Consider the following 15,754-nt stretch of genomic DNA (forward strand, 5'->3'; position numbering starts at 1 on the left):
CATGTTTTCTCAGCAGGTTTTACCATAAGCTATTGTCTACTCAGTTGTTTCTTTCTTATGTTGTGAAACACTGTGGCTTCTAATTTTTTTAGGCGTAATACAAATAAAGTTTGTGATTATTAATATTGTTTATCAATGGTTTCTTGTTAGTTTAAGTGGATGTTCAAAGCTTGCAATGTTGTCCTACAACCTAACTCTGCTTTAAACTTCTCTATAGCCTTATATCCAATCTGTCTGCCATGTTTTGTCTTCATTGATATTCGCTGACAAACCTCCGGGGCTTTCACAGAGCACTTGTGTTTATACTCTGAGTCTGCTCACTGATCAGGTGACTTCTGATGTTGATTGCATTGAATTTTATTTAGAAGTACAAGAGTAAACTCTCTGAATACAAATGCACTTTTTAAGGTTTTAAGTATAAAAGTTTAGTTTCTTTCCACTTAACTGTAGTTTATATTGCTCTACCACATACAATTATAAATATGGACATTTGTGGTTATAGTTTGACAGAATGGGCTAAAGTTTGACAGTAGACAATACAGCACAGTAAATGTCCATCATCCATCCATTATCTAACACGCTTATCCTTGCAGGGTTGTGAGGGGGTCTGGTGCCTTTCTCCAGCGGTCACTGGGCGAGAGGCGAGGTACAACCTGGACAGATTGCCAGACCAAAGCAGCACAGTAAATGTGTTTATTATAATTACTTTGTCTTGTTAAACTTGTTAAAAAACATATAACTACTGCACAATAAAGTACTATATATTTTTTTACATTTCTCATCCTCCACAGTTTTGAGGAAAAATATAATATTCTGGTTAGTCCTACAGGTGATGTCAGGTCAGACATTTTACTGTTGTGCTCCAATCTGCAGTCCAAGTATAACTCCATTATAGAGGAGCCTTTAAAACAGGAGCAGTGTGACACACAGCAGGATGATTTAGTTTAATGACCATGGCAGTGACAGGACTGTGATGGAAATTGGACTCCCCTTGCAAATTTACATCACTTGAGGGTACTTGGGGGCTCTTTTAGCGGCTGCACTCGAGAGCACGAGCCATCAGGAGGTCCTGGATATGTCATGCTTGTCACCTTCCTTTAAGTGTATCTGCAGACGTGGGAGAGGGATTAATATTATATAGCCTACGGAAGCACGGAGGCTGCCTTATCAGCACTGCAGATGTGATAAGCACCTCTACCCGCGCGAAAACCAGGAAAAATCTCCAAGCAGAAAAAAAGACAAGCATCTCTTTTGTGTTGCCTCCTCGCACTGCTTCAGAGTTTCAATGCAGCTTTAGAGGCAGATATGGAGCAATTTCACATTGTTGTAATTTGATGTGCCTGGATAACCCTCTGTGAAATCAACTTCATCACAACATAGCTGCGTTTGGTTATTTAAAAAGTTGGCGTACGGCTTTAGAGATAACAGTCAGATCACTTTTGATTGTGAGCTTTTCAGGCCACAGTTGAAAACACAAGCAGTTGTATTAATAAAACAAAACGAGAAATAAAAAAAAATAGAAAAGAAAACTTTTGGGGATCGTAATTTCTACCTGTTTATTTGCAGTCTCCTTTTAGCAAATAAAAAAAAAAATATTAAATGAAACTGTCATTTTGATGGAAATGTTTTCCATCACTGCCACCACACTCAGTCTGCATTAGCACATGTCAATGCAGATGTCGGCACACAAAAATTGTGTTGCCCTCAAACTGAATCGGAGCTGTAAATGGAAGTTATGGCAACTGTTGCTGTCACTTCAGTTTTTATCAAAATGAAAGAAGAAAACACCCGGTGGAACCATGGAAACAGCGTGTGACACAGAAAAACATCAACATCAAAGCAGGCATACTGTAATTAGAATTTATTGAAAGCCTGCTCAGTCAAAAAAGGGGGCATGATCTGCTGAGCATTTTGGATTTGGTCCCAAGCCTTTCTACCAAACACAATACAGTGCACTACAGCTATAGCATGGAGCTATGAAAAGATGTGCTTATTTGTGATTCTGGAGTTGCATCTACAGTACGTATTCAAATTTTACAGAACAAACGAGGAAAAGTATGTCTAGGGAAGTGGCGCTTTCTAACATTTACTGAAAACTTTTTTCACAGTATGCAAGTTGTGCTGTCAAGAGTAGCTCAGAAAAACAGTAAGGTTTAAGATCTTTGGCGATGCAAAAAAAATGACACTTTTCTTTCTAAACAAGAAGGCTACACAACACCCAAAATCCGTGCCACCCACCAGCGACAAGGCATGATCACTCGACAGGCCACCTGGCACCCTCTGTAGTTATAGGGCCAATTCCAGTAGCCACGCAGAGGCTCGCACACTCGCTGACAGTGAGTGTAGCTGCGCTGGCATTCTGAGCAGCAGATTCCCTGGTGGTCCAGCATGCTATCAAAGGTCATGGCGGTCTCCTCTCTGGCTTCTCCGCTGCGCTGTGGTTACATTAAAGAGGATTAATATACATGAGTAGCACGTCAGATTTTTAAATCTATATTTGCCATTCAAACAAGTTCTAAATATCTTAATCATCTCAAGAATGCAGATTTTTTTTTGTGGAAAATGTTAATTTTTATAAGAGGTGGGAATTTTCTACATTGGTTCAGAAATTCATCAGGACAGACTGGCTGCTTTGACCTAAAATTCAGCTGTCTGATTGATGCCCTAACAATGGGAAGCAGCAACAGCAAAGAAAAGGGTCTGCTTGAAGTTAATGCATTTTCTCACTGAGTTCCAGTTTTGTAAAAGTAGATTTTGAAGAAGGTTGGCATATCAAAGGGATAGTTTGGACTTTTAGTTTAAATGGAGTTCTGTGGGGTTTTTTAGAAGCTGTCAGTATCGTACAATACTGACAGTACAGGTTTTACAAACAGCTGGGCCTGAGTTCAGCTGAGGTCCAGCTCAGGTCTGAGGTCCAGCTGAAACATATTAACTGTTTCTAGACTATTTCCATAACTTTGTCTCACACCGAAGAGAAGGTCACGTTTGTAGCATGTTATTTGTAGTTGGTCCTTATTGCACAAAAACCAAGAACTGTATTGGAAGTCTTTTGTTGCCATTTAATGGTTGATCCTTTGCTCAGTTGTAATTAAAATAAAGAGCATCCTAAAAACAGTGAACCCTCACTTATTCATGATTCAGTATTCATGGATTTTTCTATGGAACGTAACTCTAAATTTGTGAAAGAGCCGCCAATTAGCAATTTTTTTTGAGAAAGAAAAATGTTTTTACTCATGAAAAATTATGAAAGAATTTGTAAAATAGTAAAAAAAAAATGCAGCTTGAAAACTGAAATACCTACTTGAAGGTAACTTACACTCTATCGTTTGGTGTTTGCAAACTAATTCAGGAACACTGTTCACCATTCATTCAGACACTGTGAATCGCACACGTGCTGGAAGAAACGTGGGACTAGTTTCTTATCGCTGGTCAAGCAACAGGTAATTACTGTTAATACACGTTATGAGGATGTTCAAGACAAGTTGTTCTTTGAATGTTTAGTAGTTAAGTTGAGCAGTGGAGTTGAGTTGTATGCCTTGTGGATGCTCACCATGTATGCATTTGTATGTACAGTTCATACAAATTCATACAGTCATCTTCCTCAGTCAACACATTAATGTAAAACAACAACAACAAAAAACCCCCACATTAGTTAAATATTCCATATCCTACTTTATTTTATTTATACATTGTACCGCCTTCAAATTCATACTGGTTTGTTCTAGGCAACCCAATGAACTTTTTCTCGAGGCGTCACAGTTTTGCCTTATGCAACCAAGTGAACCTGAATGGTAGCAACAGAGCATTGTGGGTACAGGTTTTACAATGTTACATCTTTGTGCCAGAAGCTATTGCATATCCTTTAATGCTCTGTATTTATTTTTTATTAGGGATCCACTGCACTGCAGTTATTTATGCACTCTAGTTCTGTAACATTCAGTTTACAGTGTGACATATATAGTGTTATCCATTCTCATTCAATTATTGTTATATCCCAATTATTATGTGAGACACCTGCACATGGTAAGGCCACTCAGATGCAAAAGTAATACAGCATGAAAAACAAACATTCTCACAACATCTCATCTCATTGTGTTCATCAGAGGACAATGGGAAAAGGACACTTCATGATAATGTTCCAGCTATATAAAGCCAGTTTTCACACAAACAGTCCCCATCTGAGTCCATTAGGGAGTGAAAATAATCTCAAAAACCTGTGCGCGTGTAAAAGTATCTGTGCGTGTGTATGGGTGGATTTGTAACTTGTGCAAGGGTCATTGTGTTTAACTTTGGATACTTGTATCTCTGAAAGATGATTTGTAAACTGTAAAAAGAAAAGCTCTGGGTATTTATAAATATGTGGTCACAAATATGAAGAAATTACGAATACAAAATAAAAATACACACACAAAATTACAATTTCTACAAACGTTAAATTTCTACACACAAACTTTTTAACTACAACCTCACAAATCTGATAATTATGAATCCAAACGTTCTCCTACGCCTACAAATGTTAAATAAGTACACACGAATCACCTGGTACACACACACAAAATTGCATTTATGCACAGATTCGGTTACGAATGCACAAGGATTTTTGAGACTCATTTCACGCTTTAGCACAGCCCAGATTTGTGCGTAAGTGGTGCGTCTAAATACTGTTGGAAAGCTGGGTCATATGATTTTTGATCGGAGTCCAATGTTTTCTGCTTTTTTAGGTTCAAAACTTCTAAATATTATTAGAATATAATTTTTCTGCTTTCATTACACTGGCTTGTAGCATGTATGCAAATTATCCAAAACGCCAACATCCATCTGATGTGGTTTACACGTCTTGTTTTCAAATTCAATATGACATTTTAATATTATATTGTTACAATTGTTTTGTACATTGTTTCAGTCAGCATTTTGCTAAGAATCTCTCAGATCTTCAGGCTCAGACTCAAAGAGGAGACGCTCTATTTAACAATCACAATTCGCTGCAAGGTTGACATTAGCATGTTAAATTTAGCATTGACGTGCTAATATTTGCATTTGGCTGATGACGTTTCTTTTGGCATTATAAGTCAGCCCAGGTTATATTGCAAAGTGTTGAGTGAGGTCTCTGTACTACTTTTTATGTATCAGGTCACTAATTTCAAATGTGAAAAAAGTGGAATAAAAAAAATATAAAATTAAAATGTTTTCATTTCTACAAATTTGGATAATTTATGACGCATTTAATGATTCTTACAAGTAAGATTTGTGAATTATGTCTCACTCAACTTAAGAGTCTTCCAGTTTTGGGTTGTAAAACTTCTTACAATTGCAAATTGTTGTGTCATTCTTATAACTATCACAAGACGAAGCCGAAAACAATGTCTTTCTTCGAATGTGATTTATTGAAGGGCAAAAGCAATATATTGACTTAAAGATGTTTGAATATGCAAAGTGCTGTGTGCCCTTTATAAAGATGACCAAATGGTAATAAACAAGACATCATTTCACTGTGTTTAAGATTGATGCCATCCAGAGTTGCCAATATAGGGTTTAAAATAAGGACTGGAAGTTGGGCAAGGCATTTGGGTGTAATAATGGATGGCATAAAGAAAACGGAGTTGGATGAGCAATACAGTGACAGGAATTTGTAAGTACCGGATTATAAGAATAATATGGCCATGTAACATTTTTGCACATGCATTATTAGTTACAGTTCTAATCATTTTAATAGTCCAATGAGATCCTGAAGATATAACTTTGTAATATATGTTATGTATGCTTTTTTTAAACATTTTTTTTAGTGCTGTAAAGATAGTGTTATTAATGCATTGAGTTGTCAGTGCATTAATAATTGAGTAATATTCTGTCACCTTTAGGAACATGTTGATAATCTAAGCAGATTATTATCTTAAAGTACAGATTCATCTAAGTGGATTACTGTATGACTGTCTGAGATCTCTTATACTAAGTAAACAATCCCTGTTGCTACTGAACTAGTATTACTGGATGTTTTTTGACAATACAATATCCTCAGTCAGAGAAATTCCTGGGGTCAATACTTACCTCACGTCTTATAAATATTCTTGTCCCCTATGATTATTATTTTTTTCTTAGCAAGTGTACAACATCCAACACTATTCTTCACATTTTTGCAGTGTTGCCAGTGTTATCATAACACATGTACAACCCTTCTGATTTTTCATCCTTGCCATCTAAAGCTAGGGCTTGGGTTATTAACAAATGTAACAATGAGTTTGAAAGAAAACTGGGAAGTCTTTTTTGAGTCTTAAATCAATACAGAACGTACTTTGTGGTGTAATAAAGCAGAATATTAAAAACAGAACACAGGGCTTTCTATGTTAATTTAATGAGGAACATATTGCATAGTAAAGTGGCACAGAAGCAAATTCTTTGATTTAAGAATACAGTTAGAACGCACTTTAAGACCCCTGTCTCCTGCTGATAAAATACTGACTGCTGATAACTACCACACTGAAACCCACTTCACAACATCTAGAACTGTCTTTTTTAGCACTGCTGTGATGAAGTAATTTGTGAAAAGCAAAACTTCATTTCAAAGAACACTTTAAGGATTGCTTCAAGGCCTTGAATATGCCTCTTGATACCTTATCAAAAATTAACCAGCTGTGGAGACTTGTTCACTGTAAACAATGTTGTTGATGAAATGATCACTCACATGGTAGGGGTTTTCAGGATTGTACCCTGACCCCATAGCTGACTGTCCTTCATCCACAGCTTCCTGCTCACCGCGCCTCTCTGGGTCCCTCTCCTGAGTGGACGCCTTGATGTCCTGCATGTCTAACTGCCGTTTGGCTCGTCGCACGCCTCTCTTTCTCCTCTCCCCATCTGTTACTCCATACACAAGAGGCAAGAGTATTGGGTCAACATCCGCAAGATGCCATACATGTCCTCAGAGCTCAATCCTACATAGCTGGATCTGTCTCAGATGTCTTCAATAATTCACTTAGCAGCAGTGATATCAAGCAGTGCTGCATGTTTCAATTTCATTCTTTTTTAATACGGGACTTTGTTATTCTACTCTAAATTTAGTGTATGTTCAAGATGTTCAAGTGTTTCACTAACTTCTAAGCTAAGGCAGGAAATATTACAAGTGTGTCAGCAGATAAGAAAAGCAATCACAGCTAAGATTTTAATGAGCTATGAAAAAAGTAAAATGGCTCAACTTAAAATAGATTACAGTGTATTTTAGAACAGCAGTTTTCCTTTCGGTGGGATCAGGTCAGACTCTATGGCTGCCTTGGGGCCCCTGCAAGCCTCCGGGTTTCAAAAATATTAAAAATACCCAAAGGACATGTTGACTAACACAGATATACAAGCTGATGCCAGTAAATTAGACTATTAACAAAAAGTTCATTTCTTTTAATGATCCAGTTCAAAAAGTGAAGCAGATTTAGAGTTATTACATACAGATCAATAGATTTCAAGCGTTTATTTTTAATTTGAACTATTATGGCAAATGATAACCCAAAATTCAAATTTCTCAAAAAATAAAAATCATGCAAAGACATCATAGAATGATGTGGGGTTACCAGTTCACCTTTTTCTACCACATGTTTTCGTTCCAATTGTCTCTTCATAAATTTGGTTGGATACTGCACATTGTGAGCAGCCAGCTTCTTTAGCAGTGACCTTTTGTGGATTATGGTCTTTGTGCAGGGTGTCAATGACTGCGTGCTGGAAAAGTCTCTCCATGACTGCGTAGGCTATAACATATTTTTTTCCCGCTTTTGTTTCCTTCTTTTATTGATCTATAAAAAGATTTAATGTCCTAGGAAACTGAACGTGGGATTTTAATTTGCTGTTACCCTCATTCATCACAGTTAACAGAAATCTACCACAAATTAAATCCTGCTTAAGGCCTCCTACGACCATAAGCAGAATCTGGAAAAAGTAGGAAGAACCTTTGGGATAAATGGATTGAAGCCAAAAGATGGGAAGTTCCCCACAAAGATCCAGAATTCTGTTGCTCAAAAATGTGGTGTTCTTCAGCGGCTGCTTTGCTGCAACCCATATAAGGAACTCCTCATCGAACCTCACAGGCATTATTTCATCTGTCTGACAAGAGAACAAACACAGTCTCTCTGAATTTACTCAGATTAATGCTGCAATATCTCTCTTTCTTTCCAAATTCTCAACGTTGCATGTCAAAGAACTTGCACACGTACCAGGTCAAACATCAGCGTGTCTTTGTTGTGTGCTCCCAGGAGCGAGAGGTTTGCTTTGATATGGGATTTTATATAGCACTTGTCTCCTCCGAAGAAGCGGATTCCAGTTATTCCCTACACCAAATCACAGAGATGCCATGTTTACATTCACAACTTTGCTACTTTGCTAAGCACACAGAAGGTCTCAGCTGAGCTCTGGGAATGGGGGGGGGGGGGGGGGGGGGGATAGTGAGAACAAGGACAAACTTACTCACAATTTGAAAGTCATGAATCTCCACAGCCTCCCCAGCTTCACTCCCAGTTTGAAATCTCTGCAGATTGTTGTCAGAATCAATTTTCATGGAGCCCTCTCTCACCTTCCCATTGATGTTCAGGCTGTAGCGAACGCTATAAACCTGCCAGCATTCAAAGCGACATGTTAAAATGACTGATTAGTCGAGTTATGTAAATCTCAAAGAGGCAAACACAAACAGCAGAGGCAGGAACAAGCTTCATGTTGCTTGTGTTATTTACCCCCTCGCAGACATTTCCATGGAACAAAATCCTCTGTAGTTTTAACACACTGAGAAGTTGAGTAAAACACCACGGGAGATGCTGTTGCAGACCCCAATGAGGTGGTTTGCCCCACATGTGAGCTCATTAGAACACAAATAAACATTATGCTGTTGCGTATAAAATGTGGAAGAGCACAATGAATCAATTTGAGCAGCCTGAGTATTGAAGTCGGAAGGAAAGATTTAATTTTACAGTTTGAAATGCTGCACACTTGTCAACATTTTTAACATATAATCCTAATTCACTTACATTTTTATCACTGGCTTTCCACATGTAGAGGGAAACCACAAACGTGCACAACATGAATGCTGCACCAGCGATAAGGGCCACAACTCCAAATCTCAGCACATGACTGACTCCAGCAGAAGGTGGTGTGCTGGATGTGCCGCAACCCTTAAATTCAGGAGCAAACAAAGACACACACACAGCAAATGCTGAACAATGACTGAGGCAAGACTAACACTGCTGGGTAAAACATAAGACTTTACAACGTTGACAGCTTAACAAACACGTCAAAGATGTCAGTAATGGTTTTGATCAAAAACCAGAGCCTGTCTTACCGCAGCACAGCAGGATCCACCAGCTGAATTCTGCACTTTTTCCATAATCCCTCTCGTGCCTCTGTAATTCCCTCTCTGGTTGCTTCTCTTTATGGAAGTTGGGTTATCCGCCAGAAGGTTTTCCGACAGGTATGTGTGAATGATGTAAGGTTAATATAAAATTGCAAAATTCTTCATCAGAATGTTACTTTCCCCAAAGCAACAAGTAGCCAAACGTATGGTGCCAAACTAAGAAAAAGAAAAAAGAAATACAAAGGAGCGTTGAAGAGGTTGGAAAAAAACATATATATACAGTATAAATACTGTATATATATATATATATATATATATATATATACTGTATATCTGTTAAGGAAAATTGTGGAATTTAACAAAATGACAGATTGTGCATTTATATTTGCACTAATTAATAACAACAGACTATTCAGAAAAAGTAAAGAAATGTGTAAACAGCAAGACTGTACACTACTGTGAAGTTTGTTAAACAAAGTGAGGATTGTGGAGTCTGACAGCTGCAAGGAAGGACCTGCAATAATGCTTCTTTGTACATCAAGGATTCAGCATACTGTCACCAAAGAGAATTCCAGTTCAATTATACTTGCACATCTTTTTGAGCACTTTTCGAGTAACACAAACCTCTAACAAATTATTTTTCAGGATTTTTTCATGGTTAGCTTCATCCATCTGTCTCCCCATTCTGCCCAGCTTCATTGTTCCTGCTGAAAAAACCATCCCCACATCATGAATCCACTACCATATTTGTGGAGTGTTTGACCAATAGTACTTACAACAGATTTGTGTCTGAAAATCTGCAGCTCCTCCAGAGTTACCGTCTGCTCTTGGCTAATTCTCTGATTAATGCTCTGAGAAGCATTAAATGGACACCTTATCTTGTCAGTCTAGGTGGACTTCATAGGTTTACAGAAAAATAATCCTTCTTTTCAGTGGATGAATAAAATACTATGTTGTCTCTGTTCCGTCCACAAAACAGGGCTGCTCTTCTTTGTTTGGCTTTTTTTTAAAGTCACTGGTTCCGATGCTGCTTCCCCAACAGATGGCTAAAGATGAGATTAAACTCTCTAGAACAGCCTCTGAAGAAATCCAACACTCTGCTGCAAAGAATAAGGGACCTAAGCTTCCTCAAGAAATACAGTCTGCTCACTCCAATTTGGTAGGCAGGATCACTGAGGTATTTCCATTACCAGTCAGGAGAACACATCTATAGTCCACCTCATCCAGTTCTTTTCCCATGTTGCATAGGGTGTTCAATGTATTCATAATTTTCCTAAAAACCAAAATCAACTCTCTTTTATGTTGTTTGTTTGCTAATGATCCACAACAACTCCCAAAATGTATTTCTACTGAGATTAAAGTGCACACATTAAATTAACTAAACAAGCAACTGGTCACACAAGATTTCATATAGGAGTATTACTGTAAGGGTCTAAACAAATTTTCAGATTTTTGATTTACAAACAAAACCCCTAAAAAAACATAATTTTCCTACCTTACAAATATGCTCTATTTTGTGTTGATCTACCTCATTAATACCCACTAAAACACATCAAAATTTGTGTTTCTTTCATGACAAAATGTGAAAAACTTCAAGGGTATTAATACTTCTGCAAAGTACTGACTAGTAATCTTGTCTCAGTTGCGTGGAAATTAATCTACTTAGATTTGTGTTAAAATGCGATTCAGTTTTATCTGATATTTATGCAGAAAGGCAGAAGTGAAAAGCACTACCTTGTCATACATTTTTTATGTGCTTGCTGCATATTTCCTTAAGTTGTTTGCCAAAATGTCAGCAGGAATGGAAACTGGCACTATACCTGTAGTCAAACTTGTAAATATTATTATTCTTCGGTTTATTTATTCAAACAGCCGGCTGAAGACAGTACACATTCTGAATATGTTACACACAAGAAGGAAAGAGAGACATAGCATTTGCTTAATTATGAGCTTTCTGATTTCAAGTTTTACGGTCAAGGTTTCTCTGTCTTTATTATAACCTAAAAGCAAGAAAAAAATAGTAAAAAAAAAAAAAAGAGATTCAAATGTGCTATGCTCCTGTTGCTTAGGAACAGATTAAATTACATTTTTTGAATAATTGGTAAGCTGGGAGGCAATCACACAAGGTGAGGGGATTCTTTGACCTTTGAAAAATATGCAATTGCTTGAGAATTTGAGCAGCAGTGCCATATTTGCATGCAAATTGGAGCAGCAGACAAGCCACATTGTTCACAACGAGAAGACAAGTAGATTGGTTTTCGCTCACTATCAGTTTAGAACTACGTTATATTTATTGCAGCTCACAAGCCTTTGAGGCAAATAAACTGCATACAGGCGGTTAATTGAGGTTGTATTACTATAAACAACTCCCAATTTTTTTTTTACATTTCAATTGCTATTGAACAGCAAAACAGTGTTGATTTTAACTCTTTATTGTGCAACATCATGATAAAATCTACCACAAACATGGCTGATTGTTTTCCACAGTAGAGAGGCCATTTTTCGGCCTAAATGTCCAAACGTCATGCCCTTAAATAGTAACACATGCTTTTAAAAAGTCATAATAAAATTCCTCTTTACATTGAATCATTATGAAAAATATATTATCGTTAAAAAATCTTGCATATTACACATGATACAATGAACAGTCATATATGAGCCAAAGGACATACACGACACACTACTGAACACGTCAACAATCCAACATGGAGTCAATTTGGATTAAAGATCTGTACAGTACAAAGACTTAATGTCTTTTAATTACAGTGTTAGACACGTTTCATGTCCTTTTAAGAGTTTGTGTACTCAGGGATGGATATTTCATCCGTTTCCTGTATCCTGGCTGGTGTAGGTGGACCGACAAGGATGTAATCAAACTCCTGGTGTTGGACCTTTTCATACACGCTCTGCAGACCACTGGTTTTAGGGATATGGGGCGGGTAGTAGTTTTCCCTCCTGGCATCCCGGGGAAGCGTGGCAGTCTTGGAGAATGTCGACAGGTGAGGTCCGCAGGCCAAGCTTGTATTAGGCCTACTGGCTGATGGGCTCCAGCAGCGGTCCGAGTGTCCTAGCACTTTGCATTCACTGGTGCATGCCCAGAGACCTGAGGAGGGGAAAACACAGCAAATAGTTGATGGATCATCTGAATGTTTGAGGACAGAAGAACCCAGGGTACTCAATTGAAATTTAGTTTGTATCTGAATCAATCATAACAACTCTTGAGTACTGATGAATATACAAGTTAGATGTGGTGGGTTGATTCATTTATTGCTTGATTATCTCTGACACTCACTGTTCAATGGTGGTGATTCCTTTTTGTGGACGTCTGCACTGATGTCAGAGTCGCTGTCGTTGAAGTCGCTGTCCCCTTTCCCACTGTCTTTCCCGCTAATCTGGGGGTCCCTCGCTGAGATAGTCGTGAACGAGTTGCCTTTCCATATTGTTATAGGCCTCACAGTTTCTTTCCCATACCCTGGCAGTGTGGAATAACCCTGTAAATATGTAAAACACATTCATTTTAAATCAAAAAGCTCAAACAGATAAGGTGATCATTTTTAAATGTAGGGGGGAAATCTGCTTACCTTTAACTTAGCTTCTATTGGCCTGGTGTTTGGCTCAAAGATTCCTGTTGTCTGCCTGCTGTCCTCACTGCTGGTCTCTGTTGTGTTGCTGCTGGCCAGAGGCAGACCCTCTGGAAATGGGTGGGCATCAAATACTTTGCCTTTGTGATTGACGATCAATGAATCCATACGACTACTTTCAGCTTTCTCCACATCGGGTGTTTCTGCTTTCTCTTCATAACCCCCCTCGCTTGTCTCCTTTTTCCTGCGGCTACAGATGGTTGCAATGAGAATGATAGCCAGCAGGAGAACAGAGCAGCTTCCAGCCAGGACAATGATTATGGCGACGGACATGTCCCACTCGAAGAGCTCCTCGTTACTATTTTGAGCTGAGGAAGGCTGACTGGGCAGGGTGCCTTCTATGAAACTGAAAATAATCATGGCTGTGGACGTCATAGGGGGGGACCCATTATCACTGACCGCCACCGTGACTTTAACACTGTCCGTGAGGTCATACGTGAGCTTTCGATTCACTAGCACCTTTCCAGTGTCCTTGTTGATGGAGAATCCTAAGTGCCCCCCATCTGTAATCTTAAAGGACAGCTGTGAATTAATGCCCTCATCAGCATCACTGGCCCTGATCTGAGTCACCAAGTAACCTGCAGGTGCATCTCTGGGCAGGAAAATCTCAGCCGACCCCTTGTAGAGTGGAGGCTCTACAATATAAGGCTGGTTGTCATTTTGATCAACTATTTTTAACCTGATGATGGCTGTGCTCTGCAGTTGGGGTGACCCCCCATCGCTAGCCTGAATATGTACATCCAGCTGTTTCATCACTTCATAATTGAAGCTCCTCAGCGCATATATGGAGCCAGACACAGAGTTGAGAGACACAAAGGTGTTCACTGGGGACCCCATGATGACACTGTCCACAAGCCTGTAGGTGATCTTCCCGTTGTTACCCAGATCCACGTCGCTGGCCTCCGCTGTAGTGATGTAGGCGCCTGGGGCGTTGTTTTCCACCACTGACACCTCATAAACGGCCCTCGCAAAGTGGGGGGCGTTATCGTTCTCATCGCTCAGCCTGATGGTGAACTGGGTGATTTTTCTCAACGGGGGTGACCCGAAATCCTCAGCCATGACTGTTAAATTATACTCACTGATCCTCTCTCTGTCCAGAGAGGCAGCTGTGACTATCATGTAGCTGTCCTCGTGGGCCTGCCGGAGTTTGAAGTGATCGTGGCCATACAAAGTGCAGTGAACTTGGCTGTTAACGCCAGAGTCTCTGTCCAGGGTGCTGATGAGCGCCACCAGGCTGTCTTTTTCTGCCGCCTCGCTAATGTACGCAACACCCGTTGCGATGGAGGTCATCGGGGTGATGCTGATCTCTGGGGCATTATCGTTCACGTCCGTGACGTGGATTATGATTTTGCACACGGACGGGATCGGATTTGCGCCCAGATCGATGGCCTGCACGTCCATCTCGTAGGTGCTTTTATCCTCGAAGTCCACGGGACTCCTGAGGGTCACGCGGCCCGATTTGTTATCCACTTGGAAAAGTTCGCGGATCTCGTGAGAAACCTGCTTCCCGAACCCGTAGACCACCTCCCCGTTCAGACCCTCGTCAGCATCCACTGCGTTCAGGTCCAGGATCACGGTGCCAACCGGCGCGTCCTCTGGGAGGCTGACTGAGAAGCTGTTCTGGTCGAAAACTGGGCTGTTGTCGTTAAAGTCAGTCACTCTCACAGTTATCTTAGTTGACCCGGATCTGTAGGGGCTCCCTCCGTCTTTTGCCACCAACTCTATATTATATGAGGGCTGAGTCTCCCTGTCAAGCTCTTTCATCAGGATCAGCTCCGCATATTTAACCCCATCCGCTCTTTGGAGCACATCTATGGTGAAGTGACTGTTCACAGAAATCTGATAGCTTTGTATGTAATTTGACCCGACATCAGCGTCCACAGCGGGGTCCAGAGGGATCCGGGACCCCAGCGCTGCGTTCTCTGAGATCTCCACCAAAGACTCCCTGTTTGGAAACTCCGGAGAGTTGTCATTGACGTCCCTTATTTCCACCTCGACATGGATCAGTTTGTAGCGGTCTTTGGAGAAATTAACCACGTCAAAAGTAATCAGACACTGTGGAGTGTGCCTGCAGATTCGCTCCCTGTCGATTCGCTCCCCGACACTGAGTTGCCCGTCGCTTTCTCTCACCCGGATAAAGGAGTCGTTAAATTGTTTCATCATCCTGAAATTGATCTTGGAGGAGTGGGACACACTCAAGGACATGTCCTTGGCCAGGTTCCCGATGACAGTGCCCGGTGCGTCCTCCTCTCTGGTCTGGTACCTCACTGTATTTCCCTCAGACTCAGTCCGAGAGGCGAATAAAGAAAGGTGAAAATAGACGATAACAATCCACCGGTGCCAATAAGTTACAATCATCTTTGCAGAGGTCTTCCCGTCGCTGAGTAGCCTCATTGTGTGCGGTTCACATCTGGAGCGAGCTCTCCATGCAGCGCTCCGCTTTTACGAACTGAACTGTGCTGAAAGTGAAAGTTAGTCCTTCAGTGCGCGCAGCAGCCAGTCAGCCAGATATGCTCGCAGCCTCGCCTTCAACACAGCTCCAAATTCTGCAGTGGCGGGGTTTATACGGCTCCTCATGCTAATGAGACCAAGTGTGACCAATCCCTCGCTTTAGAATTAAAAATACATCCACACAGGGTAAAAAAAAAAAAATGCTCCGAGCTCTTTATTCTTTCTTTGCACAACAGGAAAAAAGGACAGAAAGATGATGATATGAAAAATGTATATATATTTTTTTTACTTCTTCTGTTGTATAAACAGGTGCATCTCAGTAAATCAGAATATCATTGAAATGTCA

At 40.1% G+C, this 15,754-nt stretch overlaps 2 protein-coding genes across 2 annotated transcripts; both read right to left on the reverse strand.

Moving 5' to 3' along the window:
* Window positions 1-1,846: 1,846 nt before the first annotated feature.
* cnmd (chondromodulin) lies at window positions 1,847-9,349 on the reverse strand. The gene is made up of 7 exons (XM_032567174.1): window positions 9,305-9,349; window positions 8,994-9,137; window positions 8,444-8,584; window positions 8,190-8,303; window positions 7,926-8,079; window positions 6,680-6,849; window positions 1,847-2,435 (listed from the first exon to the last, which is right to left on the reverse strand). Exons 1-7 carry the CDS (start codon window positions 9,347-9,349, stop codon window positions 2,208-2,210), a joined length of 996 nt encoding a protein of 331 aa, XP_032423065.1. The 3' UTR covers window positions 1,847-2,207.
* A 2,383-nt stretch (window positions 9,350-11,732) lies between these two features.
* Window positions 11,733-15,506, reverse strand: LOC116723614 (protocadherin 8). The gene is made up of 3 exons (XM_032568646.1): window positions 12,898-15,506; window positions 12,609-12,807; window positions 11,733-12,419 (listed from the first exon to the last, which is right to left on the reverse strand). Exons 1-3 carry the CDS (start codon window positions 15,349-15,351, stop codon window positions 12,106-12,108), a joined length of 2,967 nt encoding a protein of 988 aa, XP_032424537.1. The 5' UTR covers window positions 15,352-15,506; the 3' UTR covers window positions 11,733-12,105.
* Between the last annotated feature and the right edge of the window lie 248 nt (window positions 15,507-15,754).

The sequence above is a fragment of the Xiphophorus hellerii genome, chromosome 7, assembly GCF_003331165.1.
Source record: "Xiphophorus hellerii strain 12219 chromosome 7, Xiphophorus_hellerii-4.1, whole genome shotgun sequence".
Taxonomy (NCBI): Eukaryota; Metazoa; Chordata; class Actinopteri; order Cyprinodontiformes; family Poeciliidae; genus Xiphophorus; species Xiphophorus hellerii.